Source organism: Mastigoproctus giganteus, chromosome 13 (assembly GCF_048544385.1).
Source record: "Mastigoproctus giganteus isolate SK-2022 chromosome 13, ASM4854438v1, whole genome shotgun sequence".
Lineage (NCBI taxonomy): Eukaryota > Metazoa > Arthropoda > Arachnida > Uropygi > Thelyphonidae > Mastigoproctus > Mastigoproctus giganteus.
This window is the reverse complement of record NC_143587.1, coordinates 39,021,829-39,038,597: the sequence shown is the minus strand read 5'-3', so window position 1 is coordinate 39,038,597 and position 16,769 is coordinate 39,021,829. Positions and strand designations below refer to the sequence as shown.

The 16,769-nt window shown below is 37.6% G+C and overlaps 1 protein-coding gene across 1 annotated transcript in view; it reads right to left on the bottom strand.

Moving 5' to 3' along the window:
- Positions 1-16,769, bottom strand: part of LOC150075981 (uncharacterized) — a 701,253-nt gene that overhangs the window by 140,600 nt on the left and 543,884 nt on the right. The window contains 1 exon segment of the mRNA XM_090387465.1: positions 8,567-8,687. Within this exon segment, the coding sequence (XP_090243591.1) occupies positions 8,567-8,687 (121 nt within the window).

Below are 16,769 nucleotides of genomic sequence, written 5' to 3'. Positions count from 1 at the left end.
TATTTAATTACGTAATAGTTGTAATAAAATGCGTAAGTATTTTATTACGATTATTTATTGTGTTTGGTAATGTTTTGGTTACAAATGTGTGTTCAATCTTGGGTGGTCGGCACCTAACCCCATTTTTCCCATAGGGCCTGTTGTTTATATTGCACGATTTTGCATTGCACGAGGGTTTCTAGGAACGCAACTATCGTGCTATACGAGGACTGACTGTACCAGGATTATTTTTTTGATAACATTTATATTATTTTTTAAAAATGTTAACAATTTAGTAATAGTGCAAGGAAGCCAGAGACTTTTGCTGCACTGGTCAGACAGAAAAAAAGAAAAGAAAATGTAAATTATTTGCTTCCCTCCTCACACAAGTAACTATCCAGTTGACCTTTCAATTGATTCAAACTATCAGCCTCAACTATCCGTGAAGGTAGCTTGTTATAGAGATCAATGTCTTTTTTTCGGATGAGATCTAGATACTTGAAAACAGTGGGACTATGACCTCCATATTTTTATAGGATAATGTTCAATAAATCATTGAGAGAACACCATGGGCTTTTCTGGCTGCCTGTTTGCACTGCTCAGAAAACTTCATATCTGCCCGTATTATAACTCCCAGATCCCTTTCTTCCTCTACTTTTTTTAATTCAACCCAACCAAGTGTGCAATTTATTTTTGGGTTGCTATTCCCAAGTGTAAGACCTTGAATTTTGCTAAATTTAAACATACCACTTTTCTGACCATTCTTGCAGCCTGTTCAAGTCATCCTGAAGAGTAGTTAATGATCAATAACAAGCTTTGCTTGGTATTGATCATTAACTACTCTACCAATCTTTACATCGTGAAAATTGGTTTCAAGGCTTCTATTCATTGTCGATGTTGTTTATGAAAATCAGAAACAACACTGGTCCAAGAACTGATTGCTGGTGGGCTCCACTTTTGACTTTATACCAGTCCAAAGAATATCTAACAATCACAACCCTCTGCCTTCTGCCCTACAACCATGCAGTAAACCATCTTAGAACCTTACCAGTAATCCTAAACTGTTCGAGCTTGTATAGTAACTTCTCACGAGTGACCAAGCCAAATGCTTTGCTAAAATCCAAATAAACTGTTGAAATTGTTCTCTTTACCCAGTTCACGAGTAACTGTGTCAAAATAGCTTAAGTTAGTTAAACATGATTTTTTCCTTAACAAAACCATGTTGTGTGTTATTCAGAATGATATATTTATCTAAATGTCCCTGGATTGCACTCAATCATTGTTTCTAAGATTTTCCATACCACTGAAGTCGGACTAACTGGTCTGTAGTTACCAAATTCTCTCTTAGAACCGCCTTTATGTATAGGTGATATGTTGGCACTTCTCCAATCCAAATGAATCTCTAAGTCTAAAGATGTTCTCATAATTAACTTCAATGGTACAGTACACTTCCTGGTGGCCTCTCTCAAAACTACCGGGTAAAAGTAAAGTGCAGTCATTATCAACCCACTGCAGGATGGAAGCTTCCTCAACAATTCATGCTGAGGGAAATGGACCATAATCTTCCACGCTGGTCCAATGTGGGTTGGCAGATCGACCGTATTCAGCAGTCAGGGGCTTGAACCCTGGTCTACTCAGAGCGTGTGCTACTGCACTCCCGCTCCTGACCACTCGGCTACGGAGGCCGGTTTATAAACTACCGGGTATATACCATCAACTTTGGGAGCCTTACTTGCCTTTATGCTCAAAAGATTTCCTAATAAACAGTCATCTGTAATTTCGAAATCACTAATTTAATATGACTCAGTCTCACTCGACAGCCTCTTCTCAGCATGGAATCTTTCTTCAGTAAAGAAAGATGCAAATTACCTGTTTGATTCATCTGCAACATCAGCTGGATTGTCTAAGACTTTCACACATCCAGTGCACAAAGGTCCAATCTGATTCACTTTTTTCTTCCTTGTCCCAATTCTTTGCTCTCTTAGCCAGTGCTTTCTCATACACAGTCTTGGTCTCTCTAACTTTATCTGTGGTACTATTACAAATCAACTTGTAACTGTTGTAGGCTTCAGTACTATTCATCTCTATATAACAGTCCCATGTTATCTCTTTCTGCTTCATTTCACTGGCCAACTCTGGATTCATCCATTTCGGGATCCTGCTCCTGCAACATTTTCTTAATGGTATGTACGGATTCATGGCTTCTGTGATTTTTGCTTTAAAAGGTATTCCATAAAAGACATTTTAGACTATGAAGGAGTTAATTGCATCATTTTTTATACACAGTAAACTACCAAGGTAGATGAATTGGCATAGTTTTAATTATATCTCATATTGGCATAGTTTTAATTATACCTCGAATAAGTAACGCTTCGCCAATGGAGGAGACAAATGTTACTTATTCTCGGTGGATATTGCCACCAAGATGTCAATATTTCAAGGCTTTTTGGCCATTCAGTAAACTCCTTCACAGTCTAAGGCTCTAACCATAAAGATGCCTTTTAGTTTAAACTATTGAACACCATCAGGCATCTCTCATATTGTTGAGTTATACTTCATAACTCGGTTGTCACTATTGCAACACAAGGGTGCCTACCCGCTCACCGATGACACATTCAAAAAGCTTTGAAACAGTGCCGTTAGGATGTTGGCTGCCAAGAATAAGTAACATTAGTCTTCTCCATTCAAAATAGTGCAATATTGTGGCAACTCGTGAAAGTATTCACAATATAAGATACACCAATGAGCCAAAACATTATGACCACTGAGCCATTATGCAAATCAAAGCAACTGCAAGTGAACTATGGCTTGTGCGTGGGTCAGGGCATGGTATAAAAAACACCTGATACTGAGCTCCATTAATCAGTGTTACTCTTGTTCTTCAGATGGGTAAGGCAGCGGACTTAAGCGAGTTTGACAAAGGCCAAATTGTAATGGCAACGACTAGGTCAGAGCATATCTGAAACAGCACGGCTGGTGGGGTGCTCATGGTCAGACGTGGTTAGTACCTACCAAAAGTGTTCCGAGGAGGGGGAACCCACTAACCATCGGTGATGTGTTGGATGACCACGACTCATCAATCCTCGAGGTGAGCAAAGGCTCTCCCAGATGGCACGTGGTAACAGAAAGGTAACTGTGGTGCAACTCACTGGTAACTGAAATGCTGGTGACGGGAGTAATGTGTCACAACACACAGTACATCGAACCCTACTGAAAATGGGGCTGCGTAGCCACAGGCTGCTCCAAGTGCCTGTGCTAACTACGGTTCACTGGCGACAGCAGCTACAATGGGCATTCTAGAATCGACATTGGACCTAGAGTGATTGAAATAAGGTGTGGTCTGATGAATCACGTTTCCTGTTGCACCACGTGGACGGCCGGGTATGTGTGTCATTTACCTGGGGAAGTGATGGCACCTGGATGCACCATGGGACGAAAACAAGCCGGTGGCGGCAGTGTCACTAAAATGTCTTGGATGATGTTCTGCTGGGATACCCTGGGTCTAGTCATTGTTTGTGCCTGGCACTCTGACGTCTACCGCCTACCTAAACATCATTGCTAACCAGTTACACCCTTTCATGGCAATGGTCTTCCCCTTCTAGTGTTGCCGTCTTTCAGCAGGATAATGTGCCATGCCACACCGCCCGGATTGTTTGAGACTGGTTCGCGAAACACGAGGAAGACTTCCAGGTATTGCCCTGGCCCCCAAATTCCCCAGACATCAATCCCATCGAGCGTCTGTGGTTTGTGTTGAAATGGCAACTCAGATCTGTGGCGTCTCAACCATGGACCTTACAGGAGTTATAGGATCTGCTGGTTATGTGTTGTTACCAGATACCACAAGACACATTTAGAAATCTTGTAGCATCCATGCCTTGTTGGGTATGAGCTGTTTTGGCTGCGTGTGGAGGACCAACATCATATTAGGTAGGTGGTCATAATGTTTTGGCTCATTGGTGTATAATTAAAATATGCCAATTCATCTATCTTGGTAGTTTACTGCACATAAAAAAAAAAAAAAAATGATGCAATTGCACTAACTCTCAGGTTTTCCATAATTCAAGTGTATCCACCCTCACTCTGCAATCTGTCCAATTAATAGATGCCATATAGCACCTTACACTGTCAAAGTCCCCTCTTATGAAATTAAAACCTGTGCCTTTACCTTTAACTACTGACACCTTTCTTCATCTTCTAAACTGACAACTTTGTGATCACTACCTGCCAATGGTTCTTGAGGCCAGCACAGAAAAAAATTTTCCCACTTTCCCAATCAATCTGGGGCAGATTGAAGTAACCCACAATAAGACATTCGTGCTTGCTTGCCCATTCCATTTGCATGTAAAGACTCTCGTCGTTTTCTTCACAATCTTCTGGTCTGTAGATTATTCATATTCTCATTACACCTTTGCTCTCAACTAACTCACACCACACACATTCTATGCTGGCAGTTGTAATTTCAGACTCAGCAAAAGCTATTTTTGCACTCAGGCTGCTTTTGATAAGAAGCATGATACCACTACCCCTCCTATCTTCCCTGTCTTTCCTAAATACATTATACATAGCATAGTGGAACTCATCATCCCCAATTTCCAGCTGGCACCAGTTTCCGTTAGCCCTATTATGTCGGCATTAGATGTCTTAACCAGGAGTTCAAATTTAGTAATTTTAATGACAACACTCATGACTTTATTGAAGACACATTTTAAAGCATATATATCAAAAATAAATGAAACCAAAATATCAACCACACAATTTATGCACAGCATGTGTTTTTCGGTAGCATTTTGCAGGCAAGGAAAAATTTTGCGATGTGTATAATATTGTGGGAGGACGTGTAGCAAAAACGTGGAGTACAGTCTAATGTGATGCAAGTGTTCTAGCTTTCATAGTTATGATTTATTCATTTATTTAAAATTTGTTTTCTGAAATTTATAGCTCTAATAATGATCTCCTGTATTGAATTTTATGACAAATATCAGTTAAAGAATTTTCTGTACTATATTAACAACAAAAGACTATAGTAATATCATTTTACAAAAATACCGAATGTATTTCTTTCTTACTCATTTTACTTTCAAAAAGCAACATCTTTAGGAGTTACAGAAGAAGAGAAATTCATAAATTTGAGCACTGAGTTCATAAACTCAATTTGAGGTGTCAAATATTCTTTTTTTTTTTAATAACATTAAAATTTCATAAATCATATCAATATGAACTGGGAGATTCCTATAATAAAGTTGATATGATATAAAATAAAATATCCCCTTAAGTGTGTCATACTTAAAAACATATTTAAGAATCATGCCCACATGCAGAAGGAATGTCAATTCCATACTCTTTAAAAGTCTGTCAATATCTTCATCTAATATTAGCATTCTTTGGAGCAGCGTTTCCCAAATTGTGTTCTGCAGAACACTAGTGTTCCGTGAAAAATCGTAATTAACAATTTAAAATAATAATAAAAAATTTGTAGTGTAGACCTCTTCATTATAATTTTTACTTTTTTTTTTGGTTATTAATATATTTGCATAGACTAAGAAGTATGCACAGAATTATGCTAAGTATGTACCCCCAGAGCTCACATCTAGTGAGTATAGGCTTGGCACACCCAGTGGTCCCTGAACTGGATACACACTCTCTCTCTCTCTCACTCTCTCTCTCCTCTCTCTCTCTCTCTCTCTCTCTCTCTCTCTCTCTCTCTCTCTCTATCTCTCTCTCTCACTCTCTCTCAGGGTAACTCAGAAATTTTTTAAGGCTGGCGCAGCAAAAGCCTCAGGCTTCCTTGCACCATCTGGCTGCTAATAATAATATGCATAGAGGTAATGACATCTACGAAAAAGTAGCAATGTAGTGATCTTATATGCCATTTGTATGCTATGCTACTTAGCCTGAAGTACATGGGTTGAAGGAGAGGGGGGAAGCAAACCGATATCATAATTGAACTCACTTCTTATAAACGTTTTTTTTTTTTTTTTTTTTTTGATAATTATCAGTATTTCGAAAGACAAGCGCTTCTAGAAACAAGTACTTCTAGTATTGCAAATGTGGTCGATGAAAACGAACACACTATGGTTCCACTTCAAAATGAGGATGAACAATTGCAACCTTTTGTTCCCCAAAAATCCGAAGTGAAAAAACAGGAACCAACTAATTAAAGACCAAAATGAAAGTATGATGACAGTAATTTTTACATGTGTTGGATATAAAGATGCTCCTGATGCACAGTGTGTCGTATGTAATAAAATATTAGCAAACAGTTCTTTGGTTCCCATTAAACTTGTTTCGTAAGTGTTCTGTAAATATGTTGTAAGATGAGAAGTGTTCCGTGACTAAAAAGGTTTGGGAAACACTGCTTATTTGTTTATTTGGTTTTTAGGAGCATTAGCAACTAAGGCCATATTGCTCCGGGGATATGCGATGGTCATTCCCTGACCTTTCCGCATCCTCTGTATTTGGTGATCACGAGCTCGAACCCCGGTCTAATTAAGAAGCGTGTGCTACGCACTGCTGCTCCTGCCCACCTAGCTACGGAGGCGCCGGGAAACACTGCTTTACAGTATATGTCTAGTTGATAAATTCAATATGGACACATGTAAGAGGCTTGCACCACCTTAATCTTACTGAGAAACACCTTAGAACAAACAACTTACTCCCAATCAAAAACATTTATGTGGAAGGGGATAAAATTTAAGCTTGTTAATATGATGCCAAAGAAAGTAAAGATGACCATATACAATTAGTAAGTCCAAAATGAAAAAAGGCAAACTGTGTAAGCCCTGATTATAAATGCTTCATTATTTGGAGTTTGAGTTTTGTGAATGTTTTTTTTTTCAATAAAGCTAATAAAAATCTGTAATATTCTAGTTCTGTGTATGATTAAAGGGTTGATGAAACAGATGCAATTCATTGGATACATGAATTTCTTTAGACCGTACTAAATGGATGCTAATTACCTCAAGCATAGGTTTAGATTAGTCCAGAACAAACTCATATTACAATATGCTAATTCAAAAGAATAAGCAGCAGAAATATCCATATAAAAGGCATCAGCAGAGGGTGGGGGGAAAAAATTACTTACACACACAGACAGAGATCCTCATTATCCGAGGATAATTGTTTACAGAAAATTCCACTTAAAACGGGAACAAATTTTTGTAATGTTTATTATTTAAATAAATGAAACTAGGCATAATATTTTAAGTCTATATATTATATTATTCATATAATATCGGTGTAAATACAACACAGACAACTCTTAAGAAAAAGTACGGTAGTAGTGTGAAAGACATTTCATCTGTATCCCATATTGTGCTCATCCTTCGCAACGAGTTTCCCATGTATTGCACAACCTCGAATAAGTAACGTTTCACTAATAGAGAAGACTGTTGTTACTTATTCTCAGTGTGCACCCACCAAGTTGGCACAGTTTCAAAGCTAGTTGGCTTTTCATCGGCTCTTCACCCACCGAACCATCAGACCTGAAAGAGTTTATCTGAGAATGTGTACATAATAACTAACAAGCAACCATTATAATTTTGACCTTTGGTTTCTCCAATTATGTACACTGGTTTTGGAATGCTAAATTCCCTGTTACTTGTAACAAAATATTGGCAACATAACTGGAATTAAACACACTACACAACAAAAATTCTGAGAAGATTTTAGTTCTGAAATTAGCATTAAATTTACAGAGTGGAGAGAACATTTTTAGATGCAAAATTAATTTCCACATTTGAAAACAGCCAGTGGCCACTGCAAATAAATTATACCTAGACACTCTGACTTAAGAACAGTAAACATACTCTATATGCAATATTAGCATTTTAAATAAATCCTTTTAATAGCAAAATTTTTTTTTTTTTTTTTAATGAGTGAAACTGTTGCTCAGTGTTCTTAGCATGTGAAATAAGTAATATTAAAATTACATGACTAGAGAAAATGTTGATATCAAAACATACATGATGCTTGTTTGCAGCAAAAAGAAATTCCTCTTATCTGATGGGAATAATTCATCTTGACTCTCATATAATCGTAACAATTTATAATTTATGTTCAACATGGAAATCTTATTATGCCTAGAATCCTCCAACTTTGTCACACTTCCATTTGATTTAGAGGAAAAGTATAAATCATTTAATCCACATTAATCAAAAAACCAAGCAAATTCCATTACTTCTGAAATCAGGAATTATGTTAGTAAACTCTTTACAACTTATTAAAAATTAAAAGAATCATTACCAGATCTGATTACCCCTGGTAATGATTCATATTTAGTTTTAACCAACTGTAAGACATTTGTTTTTGCACAATATAAAAACTTTGTTGACAGCTGACTCAGTATCAAAACTTCAATGATGAAAAAAAAAAGTAAGTTAATTCTTTCCTTTTTAGTCTTCCATGCATCACCAAGATAAGTATGGTCACAAGCGAAAATGCTGTTGTCATTATTACTGTTATTTTTGGTGAAAGGGCTACTTGGGCCATATTGTGCCTCTTGGGCAACAAGTAATGTAATACATAAAAGTGCAGGAAGCATGAGCACAACTATTAATAACTATAAATAACTATTAATAAATTAAATAACTCACCTCATCCTTAACTTTGATATAAGAGCAGCTTTAACATCTTCCTCGGTACCATCCTCTTTTATCTTCTGAACTCTTCTTTTCCAGTCTTCTTCTCCACTACGTTTCAAAGCAGCTAGCCTATAAAGAAATGGTCAATTAACAGTTAGATTAAACAACAGCATGGCATCATCAGATTAAAAAACACAAATCCTGCTATGAGGGAACAAGGACATTTTATTTAAAGATCAGTAAATAAGACAATTCATGATAACACTACATGCAAATAAATAGTGCAAAAAAAATATCTTTCTACTGTTAATGTTGCTAAACTTTTTCTAGGCTTGTAAGCTTCATAAACTCTTTAGCATCAAATCGAATTCATTTCTATATAAAATACAGAGCATACTGTGATGTTGGATAATACAACTAATGACTCAAACTTATGTTCATCCATATACATATTCAAATTTATGGAAATTAACAGATTGAAAAGAATCTTTTATCAAATGAAACCTCCTTAAAAAAAAGTACATGCTCCATGATATGGTTTCCTCTAAAGAATTACTAGTCATAAATTTTTCAATATATCCTCACAGCCGACCAAATTATGTTTTATACTTTGTTTTGATAGGAAATTGGGAAGATATTTTAAATTACTCATACAACAGAATGAACCCAATTACAATGATATGATTTGTGGTTGCTAACAGGAGAGACTGTTTCTACAGGGATGAGATACACTTAAATAAAACAGCATGCTGATGCCATTGGGGCAGTGTTAGGTGGGTCAGAAAACTGCTAGCCTGGAGGGATACACAGTCTAATACATTAACGGTAGCCATAGGCAAAAATGAACATGATTCTTCCACTGCTACTATAGGAACATTCAGCAGCCAGAAAGCAAGGTGTGAGAGATTTCAAAGACTGCTGGGAGTCCTCGTGGAACAAGCAAACACATGGGTTGTGTTAGAGTCACTAAGAGTGAAAACAGTTGTAGGTATGTGTAAGTACAGTAATGCCAGGAGCATAGTAAATAAATTTAATGAATTTAAAATACTGGTCAAATCATCAAATATAGAGATTACGGGAATATCAGAGACATTATTCCCATAATATCCAAGACAACTCTTGACATCACAAGTTGTCACTCAGATATGAGTGGCAACATATCGGGAGGGAATATATGAGTGGCAACATATCAGAAGCATATTAAATATAAGGAAATGCATCCAGTGGACATGGATGCATATATTAAGCAAAAAAAAAAGGCACTAGGAATATGTTATAGGCCTAACAACTGTGATGAGTATAATGAACTGTACAGAAAAAGTGGTCCAGTAAATCAGAATGTCTTATAATGGGGGATTTTAAACTTTCCAGATATTAACTGGAACTTGTGGATTGGTCACTTACACACTAGCAAGACTTTTGTGGATTTATTGGATGACTTTTTTTTTTTTTTTTTAATCTGCATGTTAGAGTGGCAACCTAGAGAGAGCGAGCAATAACCCTTGACATGATTATCAGCAGTCACCTTCATGCATTAAGAATCTGCAGATAAAGGACTCACTAGGTGGCAGTGATCACAATGTATTAAGGTGGGATTTACTTAAAGACATTAACTACTCCTCAAAGGAAAGGGAGAGTGCTTTTGCTTTCATAAAGGTGGCTAAAATGGTTTCAGACAGTTTTTAAATTCTGTACAGTGGGACCAACTAATGATGTTACCAATGACATTCTAAATGGGTAGCGTTCAGGGAAAGAGGCTACTAGGCTTTTCATACCAACTAAGATATACAGTTCAAAGCTTAGACCTAAATGGATGTCAGATGAATCAATGAGACACATGGCAGAGAAGAAAAATGCATGGGATGCATATATATTATCAGGCACTATAGGCTTCTACCTATGGTAGATATAAAGAAGTCTGCAATCAAGTCACAGAGGAGGTTAGGCAAGCCAAGGCAGATTACAAAACGTCTGTGGCAAAGAAAGCCAAGAAAAGCAGCAAAGACTTCTCTACTTATATTAACAGTAGAAGGAAGGGGTTGAATCAGATTGGTCCACTTGATGTCAATGGTTCAACTGTTGATGAGCATGCTCAGGTTGCTGACTTGCAGAATAGGTATTCTGCATTTTTTTTTTTTTTTTTTTGTTTGGTAGCTGTTGGCACATCAGCTTCTGTGGCCATAATGCACCTCCCAAGGTTTTTGCAGTACTTTGATCCAAGCCTGAGGCAGGATTTGAACCCACGACCTTTAGGTTGCCAGGCAGGCACTTTACCCAACCAGCTAGCCCGGTCAGCATTCTGCATCTATACATGAAGATTTCTTTAAGGATGGGGATGACCAGTCAAATTATGGCAGAGAGCTGAATGATTTTGTGAAAAGTGAGAGGAAAGTAAAGGAGAAATTGTTGAAGCCAAACATAAAAGACACATAGGCTGGATTGCATCTATTCAATTATACTAACAGAGACAGCAAAATAAGCAAAACTTTAACCATGATTATGAGAGTATCTCTGGATTCAGGGGAAGTCCTATGAACTGGAGATGTGTTGGGGGGGGCTGACATCAGAAAAATGTGTTGGCTGACATCAGAAAAATGTGCACATTCAGGATTTATATTTCAATAAACAAACTTTTATGCAGGAAAGTTACCTTGATATTTACTAGGTTTTCTAAACCTCATCTCTTCATGAAAAAATTAACACTAATTCACAGATAAATAACATTATTGATTAACAATACTGTATACATCCTTTCCTGAAACAATCTTATTAGTAGTATTCATAGAGACAAATGATGAGGAAAGCAAGCTTTTATATAGCATCAGCAAAAAAAAAAAAAAAAAAAAAAAAACAAAATAAAATAAAATACTTTCTATATCACCTGTGCATTCCTTCTAACAGATTGTCTAGTTCTTTCTTGAAGTTATTCAAACTACCCAACCCTACCTTATTGTTAGGATCATTAGACAATAGTGGAGTAAACAGTTAGACATGACTACACCATTAATATCACTAGAGTCAGAGATAAAAAAAAAATTGTTTCCTTTTTTGAATATATAAATCACCTTTAACTTATTTTTTTTAATGGCTACTTGGGTTTCCAGAAGTCAAAATTATCTGAGCTGAAGCTAAAAAAAATCAATTTACATATGAAGGGACTAAAATTTCCTACAAAATTGCCAACCACTCATTAAATGTTGTTTTGTTAATTAGCTGCAATTAAAATTTATAGCTTTAGAAATTTTAGTTTGAGATTGCAACAAATTTTCCGTTGGTTTGAGATTACAACAAATAGAACAAAACAGTACTAACATGTTTATGCTAATTCCTAAGTCCACTGGCCATGAATTAAAACTAATTTATATTTAAACATTTTTTTTTTTTTTTTTGTGCAAACAGTATTCACTTTACTCTGTTTGAAATAATACAGAGTTTTAAATAAGTGTCCCGCTTATTGTAAAACATTAACTAATAGTTTAGAAGTTAGTAAATTATTTTATTTCAAAGTTAGTGAGAGATGCTTTTATATAGATCCCTAGGACACCAATATTAACTTGAAAGTAACAATGGGAATGTTAAAGTGAATGCTGAAAGTTACAAAAACTGAAACTTACCTTGTTTCTTCATGGTTTTATTAATTTCTAGTTTCATAAAAGCGATTTTATCTTTTTTATTACCTTTAAATCCTTCAAGTAGTTCTGTTCTGAGAGACAAGAACTACTTACTTTTCAGGCATCTAAAATAACAACATTCGAAATTGTTGGAATAGTTCACACAAATTATCTTCTTATTTACCATATTAGCATAGGCATATAATGCAAGAAAGCAAGCTTATGCAGAATCAGCTAACATTGGGGGGGGGGGGGAAAGAACACCCTCCCATTCTTTCCAAATGCCTGTCCAGCTCAGCCTTAAGTTTATTTAGACTGTCACCTTCCATAACAAAAGATGGAAGTCTGTTCCGCCAATCAACTACCGGCTGGCTAAAGGCAAATTTCTGCACATTTATTCTGCACATTCTTTCCTCAATTTGAACATATGCCCTCTCATGCTCTTAATCTGAGCAAGAGGAAGAATCCCATCAGCATTCAGCTTGCTGAACCCATTCAAGGCCGTATACACCTCAATCAGATCATGTTGTGAGTGCCTACTCTCCAGGCACTGCAATTTGCAGAACTTAAGCCTTTCTTGGTAAGAGCATCCCTTTTTTTCTCTCACCAATCTTGTTGCCCTTCTTTGCAACTCTACATCCTTCCTAAAATGAGGCCTCCAGACCTGTACACACTAGGTGTGGCCTGACCATTGCCTTGTACAACAGGATAATCACCTCCCTGTCACTGCTAGCAAAATTTCTATACAGGGTGTCTCAAAAATATTGGTACAAACGTTTAGGGGAGGTAGGTATCATCTAAAGAAATGTGAATCGCATAGGAACCCATAACCGGAAATGTCACAGGAAAGTAGTAGCAGCAGAAGCACAAGAAGCAGAAATGACACAAGACGGTAATTAGTGGCAAACATTTATTTGACATAATATTAACAATGGAGTACGAAATGGGTGCATTTCATGATGTTACAACAGATGCTAGAAGTTTCTGCCATGGGACACGATGCATGCGTGACACCGACGCAGCATGGATTGGCGGACATGGTCGAACACACCTGGAGTTTCTTTGACAGTAGCAGCAGCACAGACGAGTTTCGCCACGAGATCCATTTCCGTCTCCACAGGCAATTCATACACAACAGATTTGAGGGCCCCGCAGAGAAAGAAATCAAGGCTCGATACAGGTTAGCATGGGGGCCGGACAACGGGTCCACCACGGCCAATCCCTCGATGCTCAAAACGCCTGTTCAAATGGTCAAGAACAAACCTTTCATAATGGGCAAGCGCCCCATCATGTTAAAACCAAATGTTGCGTCTCACATTTGCTGGAACATCGTCAAGTAACCCTGGCAGAACTTGTTCAAGAAAGATCAAATATTTAGGGGAGTTCATGCGGGATGGTAACAAGTATGTGCCAAATAAGCAGTCACCGACCATACCTGCCCACACATTTATTGCGAAGCGATGTTGTGCCGCATGGGGTCGCACACTGTGTAGGCCCTCTGCTGGACTATACACTAGGTGCATGTCTGCCAGCTCACAGTTCGTATATCGATGCATGCTCTTCGTGCGGCGACTACTGCTTGAATGAGTAAACCAGAAATTTTCCCTCTCACGAACTGATGAACAGCGCAGTGTACTGACTTACAGTGACGTTTTTTCCGGTTATGGGTTCCTATGCGATTCACATTCCTTTATATGTTACCTACCTCCCCTAAATGTTTGTACCAATATTTTTGAGACACCCTGTATATCATTTATAAGACTCCATGACCTGCCCTGGCAGCTCGTCTGCACTGCTCAGCAAACTTCATATTTGACTGCACAATTACCCCCGGGTCTTTTTCACTTTCCACTTCCCTGAATGTAGTACCACGTAGTTGGTACATTTATCAATGTTAAACTTCTCAGCCCATTTGCCCAACTTATTTAAATCCAGTTAGAGTAGCATACTGTCTTTACTGTCATTAACAACCCTGTCAACTTTGCATCATCTGCAAACTTGGACATTAATCCTGATATACCTTCACCAATATCATTGACGAATACAAAAAACAACAATGGGCCAAGTGCCGAACCCTGGGGAACTCCACTAATAACATTTGTCCACAAAGAGCAGCGTCCATTGATTACCACTCTCTGCCATCTCCCACTCAACCATACCTTTATCCACTGTAGCAACTTACTCTTAATGCCATACATCTCCATTTTTACAGCAGTCTTCCATGTGCAACAGTATCAAAAGCTTTCCTGAAATCCAAGTACAGATAGCCCTCGATTACATTGGGGTTAGGTTCCTGGGGGGACAGGCAAAATGGAACCCTTTATATAATGGAGTCAATCGGAAATCACAGGGTTAGGTTCCGGGCACCACTTTGCATTGATTGTTTTATTTTATTAGCATTCTTCATAGCTGTAGTTATAGTCGATGGAGGCATATTCATAGCCCTACACACACATTAGGGCAGCTTTCACCAGATTCCATCCTCCGAATATCGAACTAGGATTCAATGAACTTCTTTTACCAGACACGGCTCTCTTTATTCTATTCAATTAAAAACTTTATAACGAGATTGCACACGGATATCACTATTATTATTTAATTTATTAATAGCACAATTAATAAAAAAATGTTAGCATAATAAATTTCCAGCATGTGTAAACAGCATAAACAACAACCAAATGAATGCTTCACCATATGGACCTTTACCACCTGCATCCATGAGTGATTACTTTGAGGGTGGGAATCTTTCTTGTCTCTGCTAAGGATGCGCTAATTGGCTCAGATTGTCCGAAACCACATGAACAGTGCATGATGCATAGCACAGTACGATGTCAATAAATTTTGTCTGACGATTTTAAATACTTCCAATTTATAAAAAAATTGCAAAAATAAATAAAAATGGCGATGTGGTTACTAATCGGCACTACTGCAAATCGGACCAGCAAAAAACAAGGGCTACCTGTATATGATATCAAAATTATTTTTGATATTCAGTTCCTTTGTGACCACATCAAAGTATCCAATCAAATTGGTCAGCCAAGACCTCCCTTTAACAAACCCATGCCGGGTCTTAACTATTATGGCAGCCTTGTCTAGATGATCCTGCAATGCTTCTTTAACCAGTGACTCCATTACTTTCCCGGGAACACAAGTTAAACTAACAGTTCTATAGTTAGTTGTGTCAACTTTTGAACCGTCTTTGTGAAATGGTAATGCATTTGCACTCCTCTAGTCCATGGGGACCTCCCCTGAGTCCAAGGAAGCTCTCATAATTATGGTTAAGGGTTTGCTTATTTCCTTTGCTGCCTCCTTTAATACAACTGGATAGATCCCGTCCACCCCATGTTCCTTCCTTGTGTTTAACTTCAACAATTTATTCTCCATTTTGCTCTCAGTTATTACAAAATTACTTAGCTCCCTGTCAGAGTTTGATAAACTTCTGGCATTCCCCTCATTGAATAACTCCTCATGTGTGAGTGTAGATGCAAAATACTCAATCTGTTTATCAGCTACCTGAGCACGATCATCAATAGTCAACCCATCTATGTTAAGTGGTCCAATCTGATTCACCCCTTTCCTTCTAGAGTTTACATAAGTAAAGAACTCTTGTTTTTCTTTGCATCCTTTGCCAAAGATTTCTCATAATCTGCATTCGCCTCCCTAATATCCTTTGTGACTTGATTGCAGACAAGCTTATATCTGCCATAGGCTTCTGTGTCACCTGATAATTTATATGCATCGCATACATTTTTATTCTCTGCCACAATTCTCGTTAATTCATCTCACATCCATTTAGGCCTTAACCTTGAACAGTATTTCTTAGTTGGAATGAAAAGCCTAGTAGCCTCCAAGATTAAGTCCCTGAAGGCTTCCCATTTAGAATTCAATGTTCATAACAACATCAGTTGATCCCACTGTACAGAATTTAAAAAAACTGTCTGAGACCCCTGTAGTCACCTTTACAAAAGCAAAAGCCCTTCCCTTTAGCCTTGATGGTAGTTACATTTTTAAGTAATTCCCACATCAGTACACTGATCACTATCACCCAGTGGTTCCTTTATCTGCAAATTCTTAATGCATGAATAATCACTGCTGATAATCAGATCAAGAGTAGTACTCCCTCTGGTTGCCTCTCGAACATGTTGCTGTACAAAACCAATAAATCCACAAAAGTCTTGCTAGTGTGCGAGTGACCAACCCACAAGTTCCAGTCAACATCTAGAAAGTTAAAATCCCCCATTAAAAGACATTCTGGTTTGCTGGCCCACTATTTATCTGCACAATTGCTCATTATACTCATCAGTTTCATTAGGCCTATAACACACACCTACTCTCATTTTTCTTTTCCCAGTGCTTATGTCACACTAAACAGACTCAACATTGCATCGTCCACCAACATCAACTGGATGCAGTTCCTCAGATTTTGTGTTTCTTAACTGACAACATAACCCCTCCTCCCTTCCTGTCCATCCTTTCTGTATACATTGTACTCCCCAAATTCCAATTCTGTACTGCTTATATCTGTGTGACACCACATCTCTGATATCCCAACAATATCTGCCTTTGATGTCTTGACTAGCACTTCAAGCTCATCATATTT